The 16,846-nt window shown below is 46.6% G+C and overlaps 1 protein-coding gene across 1 annotated transcript in view; it reads right to left on the bottom strand.

Annotated features, from left to right (window-relative positions):
• LOC136942904 (protocadherin-15-like) overlaps nt 1–16,846 on the bottom strand; it is a 97,335-nt gene that overhangs the window by 38,505 nt on the left and 41,984 nt on the right. Inside the window, 6 exon segments of the mRNA XM_067235951.1 lie at nt 1,095–1,207; nt 1,794–1,934; nt 6,093–6,209; nt 8,502–8,732; nt 10,442–10,747; nt 14,587–14,715. Of these exon segments, the coding sequence (XP_067092052.1) occupies nt 1,095–1,207; nt 1,794–1,934; nt 6,093–6,209; nt 8,502–8,732; nt 10,442–10,747; nt 14,587–14,715 (1,037 nt within the window).

Here is a 16,846-nt window from a genome sequence, read left to right as displayed (position 1 = left end):
ACTACAGGCTTCATGCCTCATAAAGCTGGAATACCACGCACTCTACAGTAAATGGCCCAGGAACACCAGAGTACTGTACCTGCCCCAGGAACACCAGAGTACTGTACCTGCCCCAGGAACACCAGAGTACTGTACCTGCCCCAGGAACACCAGAGTACTGTACCTGCCCCAGGAACACCAGAGTACTGTACCTGCCCCGGGAACACCAGAGTACTGTACCTGCCCCAGGAACACCAGAGTACTGTACCTGCCCCAGGAACACCAGAGTACTGTACCTGCCCCAAAAACATTAAAGTACTGTACTACTGTACCTGTCTCCTCCAGGAACAGCCAGCAGTCTGTCTGACCGATCCCTGCCCCTTTCAAATGTTAGAAATCTTCCTCCACAGATCCTGAGCCGTCACACTATTCTTAACATGTCTATTTAACTGCCCAGATCCGAACTTCCGTTTCCTATGACATATGAAAATCAATACCTCAAACTCTACTCCCTGGCTCCAACTGACACAGCCAGAGGTATAGACCTGATCCTTCCGGCCCCTCCACCCACTCTACCCCACCCTCCAGTTGAACGTACTAAACATTTAATCCGGCTAAAATACTCTCTTAATAAACCCAAGAAGAGGCTCTGGTCCTCTGGGGGGAAAACAAATGTTGTGGTTTGCACGAGTGATGATCGGAGGTGCCTAGCTCCGAGTATGTATCCATATTCATACACATGCCTCATTATGCATTTGGAGGGGAGAGTTGCTGGGGTTTTTACAAACTGCTCCCAAAGAGCTGGATCTGCAGACACCGTGTCACAGCATCTTTGCATGCTGTCAGTTAGCATTTGTACAGGCTGCTAATATGCCGGCACCACAACAACCACAAACACTACATACTGTAGTGAATACATGAACAGACAGAATGTCATCGAAGATGGTAAATGTATAGCCTGCTAAATATTTACTGAAGTTTGAATGAGTTTGAATGTGACCTGAACCTGCTAACTTTTGCGTGTATGTGTGAGTGTGAGTGAGTGAGTGCGTGCGTGCGTGAGCACGTGTGAGTAAGTTAGGGAACGAGTGGGAGTTTGTGTGTGTGTGTCCTACCTGTACTCCTCTTGAGTGAAGATTGGTATGCGGGATGGCTGCAGAACGGTAATCTCAACCAGGGTTGTGTTGAACTTCACTGGCTCCCCGTCATCATAGGCTATTACCACAAGCTGAGGCCAGGAGACACACACACACACACAGAGAGAGAGAAAGAGAGAGATAGACACACACTTTTTTAATATCTAGAATCAAACAACTTTTCCTGGTTGCCAGGCTGCTGCTGCAGAAGTGTTCAGCATGAGAATGAACCATGAAGGCTGAATCTATCGATCAGTATTCATTGACGGCAGAAGCGGGAGAGAGGTAGAGGGAGTTATCTGTGAGACTTAATATCCCTCAGCACCTGCTCCGTGTTTGCTACCATGGCTATGCTTTAGTAAGGTCACCTCAACTCAATCACATGACCTTCTGTGAGTGTGTGGAGTGAACGAGTGACCTTTGGTGCCCTGCAAAATATGGGAAACCTAATAAGATGGAGTGTTAAAAGAATGGGCAGAATGGTTTCATGACAACCTGGAGGGGGCATTTTCCTTCCTTCAACATACTACGAAGCATTTCAAGCAGTGCTCTGTCTGAAGGAGGGCATGCTTTTATTCATATGAATACAGAATGTTAATCGATTTTTCATAGCATGTGAGTTTGCTTATCATCATCATCATCATCATCATCATCATAATAGCCATCGTCATCCCTCACCTGAAAGGTGACACTGGGCTGCTCGTTGAGGTTGACTTTAGTGATGACCCTCCCTGACACCACCTCCACGTCGAAGATGCTCCCGCTGTAAGGGGATTGGTCCTGGTCCACTTTGTAGCGCACAAAGCTGGCCGGCGTTCCCTGGACCACACAGAAACAAGACGGGTATTTTTCGACGGTTTTCTTCACCTCTGTACAGCTTAGGGATCAGTTTAGAATTGAGATTCTAAGCTGATCCCCCGCCTGAAGTCTTGCCCGTTGACATGTAATGAGCTTGGGGTTAGAGAATGAGAGTTTGGTGACTCATCCTAGTTGCTGTACATACCTAGAATCTGTCTAGCAGTGTTCATCTCCACAGTCCTGTCTCTTTCTGCGAACCTCATCATCAGCTTAATTACCTTGCATTACATTAGCTTTCAGCTACTAAAATATCCCTCCCACATCCACCACCTACTAGAATCCTAATTCCTCAGTCAGCCCTACCAGCCTAGCTCAGCTCAGCCCAGCTCCACTTTCACAGAAGCTTGGAGTTGAATGACCTTTTGATTACTATTATTCATAGTTCCTAATTGCTGCTTATCTCATCTCTCAACACTCTTATTTCAATTGAATCCCTTTGGAAATCCTACTGACTTGGTCAGAGAGGCCTGTGCAGTCTCTACTGAGCAGTCCTTGAGGGGAGGGTACCTATAGCTCTGTAGAGGCCCAATATAGACAACCCTGGATGTGACTGAACACCGATAGATTGAATTGCATTATGCAGTGAATTGACACTATATTGGAATCTACAATCTCTGCTGACATATAGAAAACACCAAAGTAAAATTTCACTAGGCATGTTTAATTACAGTCATCCTATCAAACTGGATATTCAGTTGAAAAGGGTTAACCAACTACGTTATATGTTATGTAAGTTACTCAGGGCCAAAGCAAGATGTATTATATCACCGTGGCATTCAAACATCAGTAGCTCTCTGGTCTGCTGCTCCTCAGGCAGTACGATTGTACGTACAGTACCTTTGAGAACACAAAGAAAGTCCGTCGTGTGTGAAGTCAAGAGGCCAGGCCATGAAGAAAAGAATACATTAAGAACAACGGTAGCTATTCACATCTCTTCCACGCCCCTATCAACTGTACTATGTATCCATGCCTTTAACGCCTGTTCTTAACTTGAGCTTGGATCCGGTACTTTCTTTTGACTGTATGTACATTAGCATTGGCTGTCTTTCATTCCCTGAATGTCTCTGTAGTGCTTTCAGGTTTATAGCACCTCTCGTTTTCTGTCCTTCGCCTCCCAGGCCATGAATGTTTGATGCTCACTGTGGAGTAAACATACCAGGTCATTAACATTGCAAGAAAACCACCCAAAAAACTGGTAGATTTACCACTTTGAGATTATTGGTAAGGAAGAAACACATTTCTTTGGAGAAGATGTCAACTTAGTTCTGCTCTTTTTATTTAAAAAAAATATATTGTTCTGCCTGTATTTAGTGTAAAAACAGACAGGCCATAAATTAAAGAGAAGCTTACAAGCTCAGTGAGACAATGCATGTTGTTAGAGCAAGAAGGTCATTAAGGGTGAGAAAGAGAAATAGCGAGGGAGAGCGAAAGAAAGAAAGGGGGGCTAACTATATCATGAGAGAACAGGAAAGCAGAGACTCGGATATCCTCATTTGAGCCTCACATTGCACTCAAGCTGCACACTCTAATCTCTATCTCTACTGAAATAACCGTGGACGCCTACGTCTAACTCTAACTCCCCCTGCCCCCCCCCCCACACACACACACACACCCCTGTACTGTTACTGTACAGAAGACAACCTTGAACCTCAGCAGCTTGACCTGTGGAGTAGGAGATGATTCATCAGAACCATACCATAACCTTGAGCTAACAGTAAAAACAGTGTACCGGTCACTCCTGACAGCAGGTTATGCATCACCCAAGTCTTGGTCTGAGATGATAGGTTAGGGAAGGTAATCAATAAAGCCTTCGAAAGGAAGATCTTAGAGAGAAGGTAAGCAGAAGTTTCCTACATCTACCTGCTGCCTGAATGCACTGCCGTTGTTTTTGTTTTTTTCCCCATTGATGAATGTCTTTCAGAAACCTCAAAAAAACCCAGACTAAAAACACCTCAGGAATAAATTTCCATCTCATGTAACCACAGGAGCAGAGCTCCAAGTTATGTATTGAGCTCCTTGCCTTTGTCTCCATGGTGATCCTCCCTTTAGAACCTGGTGGAGACTGACATTTAAATAAGAAGTTTGTAGAGTATAGCCAGATGAATGTGTTTTAGTTTGAGTCCATACTAAAATAATAATAGTATAGAATAATTCCTTAGCCCGGAACTGTTCCCCCTTGCAGGGGTGACAATGAGAGGACAGGGGTGAGCTACTGTATGTGCAAAGATGAGTACACTGTTGGGCTGAGTCACTTTCATGGACGGTTATTTTTATATCCTTTTATCACTAAAGGTACATAACATTCAAAAAGAATGGTGGGGGATTTAGTGGGTACATGAAGAACTAATGGATTTGTGTATTGCAGTGAGCTTTCCAGTGTGTGTGTGTGTGTGTGTGTGTGTGTGTGTGTGCATGTGTGTGTGTGTGTGTGTGTGTGTGTGTGTGTGTGTGCGCGGGTATTTGTACGTGTGTTTGTTTGTGTGTGTGTGACAAGGCTCCAATGCACCACACAGGAGTGCCCGTGACAGGCATCCTGTCAATAAAGCACTTTGAGCTCCCAAAGCCAGGTCAATAAGAGACTGAGTTATCCAGGCACTGGTCTGAGGTCTAATCCCTGTGTGTCTGTCAAACTAGTCTCCAGAGCCAGTCAGTTTGTCATGTAAATACCACCCAGTGGGTGTGTGTGTCCCCTCTTCACACACCAATCATCAAGTAGCATAATCTACCCTTCACGTAACCAGACGAGGCTATAGCTGCACCTGCTACATCTAGGAACTGAAATCAAGGCACAAGCTAGATAGAGGAAGACCTCCAGCGCACACAAATGGCTATTTTACAGAGCCTCCTAGACCCTGGAAGATCCAAAATGTCTTCAATTATAGTCCTGCGGAACGTTGCAGAACAAAGTTGATCCCACCGCAGAACGGCGATCAGATGTGGAATGGTGAAGAATGCAAATCACTCATCCATGGCCTCTCCACCACATCTTAACTCAATCTTCTGCCAAGCACAGGACTGCAAGGCTCATTTAACAGTGCTGAGTACTCTTTATGAAGCCAAAACAACTACTAGGGAGTCAGGTGGCTGAGCGGTGAGGGAATAGGACTAGTAATCCAAAGGTTGCCAGTTCGATTCCCGGTCATGCCAACTGACGTTGTGTCCTTGGGCAAGGCACTTCACCCTACTTGCCTCGGGGGAATGTCCCTGTAATTACTGTAAGTCGCTCTGGATAAGAGCGTCTGCTAAATGACTAAATGTAAATGTACTGTCTGAAAACAAAAAGTAAAGTGGAAGGCATGAGAGCATACAGAACGCTGACTCACTGAAGCCCTATAAAATATTAAGGTGGGCCCTGTTGCCAATGAAAGCATGATGTGCATTGGCATGGAGCTGATAAGCCCCATATTTTTGGGACAATAAAACCTTGTTCCCCACAATTTATGATCTCCCCAACCTGCTGTATTCTAATGGCCTTGCTGTTCTATTGATGAAGTAAAATTGCAGTGTGCAACCCAAGAACCAAAAAAACATGATAATTTCCCTTGGCTCGGCATGTCCTTGTTTTTTGGGACCACTGTGGAATAATTTCAGAGAGCGGCGGGGAGTCAAAAGACGGAGAGCCTGGAGGACAGACAGCCAAGGTGGACCGGCTCCAGTGACGACTGACAGAGGGAGAGACCTTTTCTGAGAATCTCATTCGAGGCTCCTCATTCGACAAACTCTACATGCGTAATTGCTGTAGAGGCAGGAAACCATGGGAACCGTGACCGTACGAAGAGTGAAGACAAAGTGAACCTTTTAACGACTGTAGGTCTATTCCTGGGTATCCTCTCTCGACTGATTCACTCTTACTGGATCCAGCGACAGAAGTATCTACTCGAGCTGAGAGGAGAGAGAGGCTAATGACTACAGACCCATGTTCCTGTGTGTCTCTGGTCATGACAAGGATCTAACGACCACTCCACAACAGCTACTGTTGGGAGACCATCTCCTGCCTGCTGTTGTCACACAAGCTCCGTAAAAAAGCATTTCATCACTTTGTCACGGTGACCAGAGTGAATCCCCGGGTATTTGCTCTCCCCAGTCACTCTGCATTCCCCCATTGGACAGCATACTTACAGGGGGGTCCTTGTCCTCTGCGAACACGGTGGCGATGACTGTGCCCTTCTGTGCATTGGGGGCCACAAGGCCCTTGTAGAGCTCCTTGCTGAACACTGGGGAGAAGTCATTCATGTCCTGGGAAGAGGATGGAAGAGGTGACATTAACACAGGCATGGATCGTAAACACAACAATATTTGCAAGGTTAATGTACGAGGTCAAGTCTGGAGGGTAGGAGGACTGCTGACTGTTTCGAACTTGGCAGGGAAGGGCGGGGAGGGGGACCAGAACAGGAAGTAGAGAGAGATCTGGATCGGACTGTCAGGGTCAAATGGAATCTGATTTCATTTATTCTCACTCTCCCTGCTACTGCTGTCGGAATACTTCCTGGTTCTTAGTGTAAATGCGACTTCTCTGCACCCGTGGTTTGTCTTATTTCATTTGCTTGCGAGTGTAATTATATTACACATCATTTTGTCATGTCCTTTCCTCTCCTTCTCTCCACTTCTCCCTGCTACCGTGCTCTGGAAAGAGCAATAACAGCGAAGAGAGTAACATGTCCAACGCTTTTAATCACTGACCGACTATTCAGTGAGCTCTCAGAATCCTGTTTTTCAATTCAACCCATGAAAATGAAGACGACATGAGCTCTGATGTTGACATTCTTCCAAGATGGGAGCTGGAAAGTAGTGAGAACAAACAACCTGTCTTGACTCACACACGCACACACACAAGCACACACATACTCTCAAACACTTATAGTCCACCATGCCTTTCAAAGGTGTTGCACAACAGCGAAAAAGTTTGAGGTCTAATTTGAAACCGCATCCCCCCAGGTACAAAATCTATCACTGCGAGGCGATGCTCGACAACAGCTTCAAACAAAAAAACTGGAGGAAATCAAACACAAAAGGCTTCAGAAAAGCATAGCAGGGCTTCAATAAGGACAGAGTAGGGGGGAGGGAGACGGGAGGGAAGGGGAGTCATCTCTTCAATCTGAAGCCCGGAGAAGCCAGCGTGAATCCATTAGGCCCAGCCTAATACACGTGCGCCGTATCAAATAACGTCGCCCAGGTCTGATAGAGCCAGAGCAGCCGTGCCTTATCCTATCACACAGTGCTGCTTTGTGACAACAAGCAATTGGCATCAAAGCCTGTCCTTATCGATGGGCAAACTCTCCTCCAGGATGACTGGACAGGCAGGGGGATGGAGCCCAGGCCTCTCTCAACAACAAGCTACTGGCGAACAGTGAAAAACTCTTCACCAATAGATTTATCGCTACAACTACACAACACACACATGCACACACACGCACAAGCAACCCCCCCCCCCCCCCACACACACACACGCACACGCACACACACTGACTGCGCCAGAGCAGGAGGCGTCTAATTCTTTAATTTGGATTCAGCTGCTAATCTCCTGAAAGGTTGGGACAGGAACGTATGCTCCCTAAAAATCCAAACCAAATTGCAGTGACAAAGCTAATGAGTCATCGAGATCTGGAATGGCGCCGCGACAAACAAAGAGGATATATCCATCAGCCTGTCTTTGTAATGTGAAGGCTATGTAGGCAGGCAGGCAGGTTAGGATCCAAGTTTCTTGGGAAAAGAGGATTTTTTTCAGCTTTGACAAAGACACCAGACTCACTCAAAGCAGTCAGAAGTGTGTCACATAATGAAAGAAAACAGGAGCAGAAAGACTCCTGGAACTGATCCCATATAATCAATGTGGCTGAATACGAATATCACGACACACATTCAATCCAGCTCGGAGGATCTTTACTCTACCAACACGTGATGCTGTATGTGAACATGGCAGATATCCACAGCACAGCATGCTACGTACTTTAGTTCAGTGTGTCGTTCAAATGGTTTTCATGTCTACCCTGTACCGTGGGTACTGTGGCAACATTGCTCTGGGCAGTTTTGTTCCCTACCACAAAATGTCTTCCCAAGAGGGGAACCAGGGTTACGGAGAGAGGCTGTTCAGAGTAGTTACTCGTTCAGACCAGAGGAGGAGACCGCCTGCAGACTCTGCCTTCTGAATGCAATTCAGGTGGCAGTGCCAGAGTGCAGAGCTACAAGTGCTCTCAGTGTGGAAGTTGACCATGTTCAAAGTGTGGAGTTCTGAAATGTAGAGCACACTGTAGCTAGTAGTCCCATTTCTTTCATTTCAGCAAGGGGCTCACAGCTCTCTACCAGCACTGTTTGGGTGATACAAACCACAGGAGAAGCAACAGGGAGCACAGTGTGACTGAAAGCCAGCTACATAGCCAGCCAGCCAGCCAGTCAGTCATTCAGTCGGTCACTAAGAAAGCCAGTCAGCCAGCCAGTCACTAAGTCTGCCAGTCAGCCAGCCAGCTAGTTGGCTAGCCAGCCAGCCAGCTATTCGGCTAGCCAGCCAGCCAGTCAATCAGGTACTCTTACGCTGATGCGGACGGTGACTGTGGCCTGCCCTGGGGGCATGATCCCCCCCACGTCCACTGCCTCCACCTGGAAGGTGATGTTGGCCCCCAGACCCATATTGGCCAGGTCCTCAAAGTCCAGGGTCTGCAGCACGGACAGGGCCCCTGTCAGCGGGTCCAAGGAGAAGAGCTGTCTGGCTGACTCCGTCTTGATCCGGTACGTGACGTTGGAGAACAGGTCCGCGTCCACCGCCTGGGAGGGAAGAGGATGGTGCGATGTAGGGGTGGAGGGGGGAGGGGTGCAGGTGGGGTGTGAGAGAGACAGGAGTACGGGAATGAGCTCGCTGAAAAAAGGACGATTTTATTTCTACCTTCCATTTTTTTTCTCTTTTTTTTTTTCAATGTGAAGCTGTGACTTGTTTCATCCTAAATGTGGATCACGTAAGTCACGGGGAAATCATTTAGTTTTCCTGTTTCTTTTAAGTGATAATGCTCTCTGCATAATGTCAGGACATCATTACACACACATGAGTGCATACATACACACACACCCTTGATTAGAAGTGATATTCAACTGGCAACAGAATAAATACAAGCCAAGGCAGTTCTGTCAAAGCTGTCAGTGAGGGTGTGAGAAGCTTTCAGGTGGAAGCCTTTGAAGTGTGGATGCACAGAGAATCACATTATACCCAGAAATAAAAAAGATAAAGTACATTTATGAATAAATGAGGAGGGTAAAAAGGGGCAGAGTCCCTCTGGAGGAGAGAGGCAGGAAGGCTGGTTTCATCAGCCAGAGAAGGCTGCTTGTCGCTGCAATCTCACTCCAGGTGTTTCCCACCCCCGTGCCATCCATGTGGAGGAGTCGTTGTCGAGAAGATTAGCGTTGTCACAGTGATATTGTCACTCGCTCATCCCCTACCCCCCGCATTTCTACATCCACCCACCCTCCCACCCCTTTTCCTGGCATCTTCCCTACTCTTCTGTGACTGAGATGTCACTCACAATATTCTGGCAATTCCCCCCCCCCCCCCCATTCAGTCTCCAACTACCTCTTGCTGAGGTATTCCCATGGCGTCCCCTCCTCAGCGCAAACAACATGAGCGCAGAGGTTTTACACTGCCATGGTTTAATCCCAGTCAGAACTTTACGGAACATTTCAAGGCGCTCCGGTTTTGTGGAGCATTACATTAGCGTTTGTTGTGAGGCAAAAGGAGAAATGATCCTTTCTAAAGCTTTACAGCACTGTGGAGACACCAGCTTTTAGTCCTACTCCATCACAGGCCAGTGACACCCAGAGAGTTCAAACATGGCCGGATCCTCTGATAGGAAAAAATGGTTTTACCCTCCATTGCGTGTGTTAAAAGCTGAAATCCTGAAAGCGTATGACAGTTTAAATGGAGGGCCAAATCGCCTGATAGCTCCATACTCTTTGAAGTTAAAGGATGTTAAAGGGTGCGTTTAATACAGCAGCGGTTTGAAGCCCCTGATGCCCCATTGCTGGGTAGAGAGAGAGAGAGAGAGAGAGAGAGAGAGAGAGAGAGAGAGAGAGAGAGAGAGAGAGAGAGAGAGAGAGAGAGAGAGAGAGAGAGAGAGAGAGAGAGAGAGAGAGAGAGAGAGAGAAAAAGATCCTTTAATAATCACTCCACGACTCACCTATCCAACTTGGACTTTTACAACAGTCGTTTTTGTTTACAATTCCTGCTCACATTATAACTACTATTTAGTAAGCAAGCCAACTAGTGAGATTAGGGTTGGGGTTAGGCCTGAAAGTGTGGTGAGAAACTTAGTATAGAGGACCTCCAAGCAACCATATTCCATCCATTTCATCTGAAATACAAACCTGCTATAAAAGACTGTCATTCCATACAGCGCAATTAGTCTATTAATGCCACCATCCTATATCTGCGACACAGGAAACCCAACTTTCACCTGCAATGTACACACACACACGTGCATACTCACAGAGAGGCGTATGACGAAGGTGCCCACGGGGCTGTTCTCGGGGACGCTGGCAACGTAGCTCTGCTCTGAGAAGACGGGACTGTTGTCGTCGATGTCCGTGATGCGGACGGCGAGGGTGAGAGTGGTCCGCCGGGGGTCCACGGCCCCGTCCGAAGCCTCCACCACCAGGTTGTACTGACCCTGCAGCTCGCGGTCCAGCCGCACCGCCGTGTAGATGCTGCCGTTGGCCGTGATGGTGAACAGGCCCGGGTGGTTGACGATCCGGTAGCGCACCTGTCCGTTGGCCCCCGCGTCCGGGTCTGTCGCCTGGGGCGAAGACAGTGGGAGGACAGGGGGGGGGATACAGGGGAGATACAGGGGTGTTTAAGGCATTCAAAAGGTAGGGAGGTAGGGTGGAGCCACAATGTGAGACTTTGCCATCGTTTCCCACATACGTTATATTGGTTGTTGAGCGTACTTGTTGGGCGCTCATGCACAACGACACGTCGCACTGGAGTAGGCTTTGCTCCCTCATTCCCTGACTCGACAGCCTCCTCACACAATGGCGCATGCAAGCACGCACAAAGAAACTTGGAAGGCCAGCAGCTAAAAAAAACGACAAGGCTGACGCAGCTCTCGTACGTTCAGGCACAGCCTTCCAGTCCGCTCCCTTTCCGGCTCGCATCGAGATCAGTGGCTTTGTCACTGACTCATGACTAATCATTTGAGAGTTCAAAAGGCCAGAAGCCTTTTCTTGCTAACTCTGCATTCCATCAAAGGGAAACCACCATATGCCAGATAAAGTTCTGAACACACCCGCTTCAATTTATACTGAGCTGTGACTAAGGAGGCTAACATCCACGCAAAGGTGGAGAGGCTTATATAGCGAGTTGTTGAACTATTATGACATCCCTGGTGAATATGAGAGGTCTTTAGTATGCAATGTCTGTGTGTGTGTGCGTGCGTGACATTCTAATGGGTCTAGAAATGTTGCTGCTAATTCCTCCCTGACGCGGGGGGGGAGGATGTGGTGTTGACTGTGGGAAGGGGGAGGGTTGGCGTGAGGATAGAGTGAAGCCTTTGATTTTGGGACACACTCTCCCTTTCTCTTTGAGGCAGGACACACTGGGTACTCGACCGCAGCCAGGGAGGGACTGAGCTGTACAAAGAGAATGAAATAAAAGAGAGAGCAGGAGAGGGGCGAGGGAGGGAGAGAAGGGAGGGGATTCAGACAAGGGTTGGCCCCAATTGGTTTGACGCTGGGCGCTGGACAAATGTTCAGACCCAAGGCTAAAGTATGAGGCCCGACGCTGAGCATCTGCACCACAGAGGAACGAACAGCGGGTCAATATGAGCAAGTGAAGCACAATGTCTTTTGGCAATGGAATTACAATCCACATTCACATCACTGCTCTTGGCTTTATAAAAAAAAAGTCACTACCGCCACTTTAAATCCTGGTTCATTGATGAAGTGTGAAAATTATGGATAGTGGATAGTGGACACACGCACAGATCCACACTAACAGGCACTTCTCTGTGCTGCCATCTTTGCCAATGGCTGTTTTACTGCAGTTAAGCAAGGAGAACGTTCACCTACTCTCAAATCAATTAAATGTTCATTAGAATGGCCACAATAAAAACTGCTGAGAACTGAATAGTGTCAAAACTTTATTGAACCGTCTTGTTCATTCTTGCCTAATCAGACACTGAAACTCTGCTATGGTGAATAGTTGTGGTGGCACTCAATTGTGCATAACTGCACAATGGTCTACATATTGGTAAAACTCAGTGGAATTTGCTACTGACTGCACATCAAGAGGTTGCTAGTTCAAATGTCCTCCTCAACATCGCTTTCGATAAAAGCATCTACTAAGTGAATACATTGTTCTCTTCACAAAGAAAGTGAACAGGCTGGCGCTATCTTTCCATGACATCCTTTGAAGTGCAGAGTAACCAAGAGAAATAACCAAGAGAAACATTTGGATTCGATTTTTTCCGAAGGCCACAACGTACTGTAACCATTCAAACAGAAGAGTGTGTGAGATGACTTTCTGAAGACGAGATACTAATCCTGTTAGCTTGTTCCCTTGCTCTTCAGGCTTGCCTTATTAGCCACAATGGTCCATGGAGCTCCCTAGCCTTATCTGAAGTGCATGCTAATCAATTAGCTCTGCGGTCGTTACCATGTGCATGGCTAGATTACAGGCCTCCTGGTGTGAATGTATAGGCGGGATCCACTTATTATGCAAATGTTTTCACAAACATATGTAGAGGGTGACCCATCCGCGCTGCTAACAACATTGACTGTATCAGTCCTATCTGTAGGGCATGGGAGCATCAGAACAGCTTAGCTGTGCTCATCAGGTTAGAATGATAATGGCGAACAATTTAGTTATTGAGCTACTTGAGCTACTGTCTTACGCAGAAGCTAGCTCACTTTGCTATCGTCTACCTACAGCTGGTGGGTGGTGTGCTGCGTTAGGGTAGGACATAGTTGGTCTGCTCCACTTCCAATGGTACTACACATCTGGAACCAGTTCAGGAATAAACTTTAATTATTTAGTCATTAAAACACACAACTGTGAGTCTGCTTCCCACCCATTAGGGTTGTAATATCTTTAGCGAGATAACTATCTGTGTGTCAAACTGTATTCTGACTGACTGGTAATAGAGTGATGTGAGATCTTCAAAGCCCTACATTGGGCCCGTTGCATATCTGTTGTGTCACGACTGATGACAACACCAGCTGGGATGATGCAACTCAATGAAACACAGCGGCTACCCATTGATGAATATGGGGTGGGATGAATGAATCTCCCATTAACTGTCTAGACTCTAGATGATGAGATCCCTGGTTTGCTTCTCTGTTCAGACTGATATGTTATGGTGGAGTGGGGCAGGGCTGAATGGGTTGAGGGGTGGGGGGTGTTGGAAGAGGTCAGCAGGAATCCGCTGTTGGAACTGTTCACAGACAGATTTGGGTTATTTACAAGCAAATAAAATGTACCTGGGCAAGGAGATAGAGAAAGAGGAATGAATGACCCATATATACAATGTACTTTCAACAAAGATCTTAAGGGGAAAATATACAGCTTTTACATTCATTCTTTATTTCGGAATATAAACGTTCCTGCTCTTACCTCCAAACACAAATGGGGGGAATCGAGGTAAAAATGAGAAGTTATTTTCAGGCCAGAAGGCACAGGCTAGAGTGGTCACATGACCTCAGTTACAGATCCCATTGATCTGTATGCTTTGGCTAATTAACCCACCCGGTTCTTACCTTTTTACAGTTGTTGCTTTTTATTACCAATTCTATATATGTGATTTAATTACGATGAATGTGGAAATAAGTTAGACAAGTTATACTGTAGAGGCAACAAGCTGCAAAGTTAATCTTACTTAGGAACATAGGAACATAAACATAAATCTAAACTGTGAGTCAGAAGGTTCCGGGCAATTGAATGTTCCATGTCACTTCTTTACTTCCTGCACAACCCTCAATCAGGATGCATGCATGTTCTACGCCACTTAAGTAAAATAATAGCATGTTTACCTTTACTCAAAGTCTCTTTTGATCAGTCATCAGAAAAATACAAATACTAATTCCCTCATATAACAAGGAAAAACACTGAAAAAGGGAAACCGAAACAAACAGCGCTCTCCTACTCCCTGATGAGCGACACGCACCCCACCCCCCACCCCCCCCCCCCCCCCCCCACCCCCCCACCAACACACACACAGAGGATGAGCATTGTTCCATGATTATTCCTCTGACAAACCCCAGCCCAATTAATCTAAAACAGTAATTAGAAAAGCCTGGCTGCTCAATGGAGCTGAAACACGACAGCCATGAGGAACAGCACTTTGGGTGACAAGCCAAATCAGCCAAATTATATGAAGTGTGTAGGAATTATTGCTGAGCGGTTAGTGGGGGACAGCTCTGGGCCTGGGGTATGGCTGAGGTCATGTTACGGACAAGAGTAACCAGATCATAGACTGGTCAAGGTGGGACCTGGCAAGTACAGTTGGTTGTCAACAAGTAGATATACTGTAAGTACAAATGATGGGGAAACAGGCATAAACTACTTATTTCCGGTCAATATGTATGTGTATCCGTGTGTGAGTGGATGGCCAGGCCGGGCATTGCATGGGTCGCTTCTTACCCTGACTTGACCTACGAAGACGTTGGCCTTCTCCTCTGACACGGTGAGGTTGGTGGGCAGCGCAGGGTCAAACTGAGGGTCGTTATCGTTCACGTCCGTCACCACGATGTTGACTGTGGTGGTGGAGGTCTGGGAAGGAACACAGGATACAAACACTGAACTCACAAACTAAGTAGTAGTAGTAGTAGTAAGAAACGTACTAAGTTTCTGCTATGATGCAGAAGCAGTCTAATGACTACACCAGCATTTGATTTGTTGAATAATATAGTTTTGAGGGAAACCTCAAGGGATAATCACATTGAAAATATAAATATTTGCGATTTGTGTCTGCTATTGTCTACCATAACGTACAACATGATATCCAGTCGGTTCAAGTAATTACAACATTCCAATGGGAGTCTTTAGTTCCAGTTTATATAAATTAGCCATATCCTCTAAAGACAATCCAGGATATGAAAGCTTCTCAAACAGTCGGAGAAGCTTTCCATGATGAAAGCTTCTCAAACAGTCGGAGAAGCTTTCCATGCTCATAGTGATCATCTTGTCTCGGAGAGTCAGCGTTCACCCATACACTGCCGTTAACCTTCTAACAATGACACCAGTACTACAGCCCTCGGAGGCCCCAGGATAAATCATCGGTAAGAACAGCTGAATATGCACATTCTGTAATCCCACAGTGCACTGGGGCAAAGACAGGCATACACAGTGGAGGGGGGGGGGGGGGGGGGGCTCCAATGTAAGACAAATACTGCCCTCAAGATCGTGGTTTGAAGTCATGGGCTTGGTTCATGAGGTGTTTCTGAGGCGTAGGATGGACGAGGGAAATGACTTGGTGAATGTCACCTTCATCTCTCCTTCTCCAGGGAACGCCTTTGCCTTCCTCATCGTTATTTCTCTCTCTTCTCTCATTTTCTGTGACGCACATAATTGATTCTTTCACAGATGGAAGCGACTTATCCTGTCCCTGACCCTGTCCAATGTCATCCCACTTGATCTGTCTTTCCGATAGTGCTCGGCATGCCACAGAACATTAAAAACAGCACAATAGGTAAATGAAGGAATAAAGCCAACTCCATGGGCGCTGCAGTGTTTCCCCCTCTCTCTCTCTCTCTCTCTCTCTCTCTCTCTCTCTCTCTCTCTCTCTCTCTCCTCTCTCTCTCTCTCTCTCATCTCTCTCTCCTCTCTCTCTCTCTCTCTCTCTCTCTCTCTCTCTCTCTCTCTCTCTCTCTCTCTCTCTCTCTCTCTCTCTCTCTCTCTCTCTCTCTCTCTCTCTCTCTCCTCTCTCTCTCTCTCTCTCTCTCTCTCTCTCTCTCTCTCTCTCTCTCTCTCCTCTCCTCTCTCTCTCTCTCTCTCTCTCTCTCTCTCTCTCTCTCCTCTCTCCTCTCTCTCTCCTCTCTCTCTCTCTCTCTCTCTCTCTCTCTCTCTCTCTCTCTCTCTCTCTCCTCTCCTCTCTCTCTCCTCTCTCTCTCTCTCTCTCTCTCTCTCTCTCTCTCTCTCTCTAAGCACTGAGATGGTGAGTGTTCTGCATCTCCTGAAGCCAATTAGATCCCGGGTGGCGTGGGCGCTATCAAAGCCTGGCATCTCGCTGTGGCAATGCTGAAGGTCTACGGCCATAAGGCGGATGTTGATTAATGAGCTCCCATTATTTATTTATCAGAGAAAATACATGTCTGTGATCTCCCCTCCTCTGTGTGGCTGGCATCGCCACCGCCATCTCAAAGACTGCAAAGACACGGCCAGGGCAGCGAACCGTAGCCTTTAAAGTGACAACTCCGCTGGGAGCTGTGTGTGTGTGTGCTGTAGTTGGGGGATGGGTCACATAGAAGTCATCTGTGAACACCTTCACCTCAGATAGATTTACTGAACTTCCCTGTACATCTGTTCAGCTACTACCCCCGATCTGGTGGCTGGTTTTACTGAAATTGCCTGCTGTATTGGATTTCATAAAATGTTCCAATTCTCAGTAAGAATGCAGATCACGGATGAAATACATCCATTTATATTCAAATGTACGCATACTAATTTAATTGATTAAACTATATAAATTTAGGCTGTCGAAAAGAGTTCAAATCCAACTTGTATGGAGGAAAAACAACTCAGCAAGCAAGACAACACTGTGTTACCTGTTCTTTGTGTATGTGTGTTTTATATAAGAGCGTCTGCTGAATGACTAAATGTTATATACTGTATATAATTTTTTTTGTAGAACTGGTCGCTGCAGTGATGTAGTAAATGCACTTATTCAGTGAGACACCCGTGT

The sequence above is a fragment of the Osmerus mordax genome, chromosome 5, assembly GCF_038355195.1.
Source record: "Osmerus mordax isolate fOsmMor3 chromosome 5, fOsmMor3.pri, whole genome shotgun sequence".
Lineage (NCBI taxonomy): Eukaryota > Metazoa > Chordata > Actinopteri > Osmeriformes > Osmeridae > Osmerus > Osmerus mordax.
This window is presented reverse-complemented; position numbering and strand designations above follow the sequence as displayed.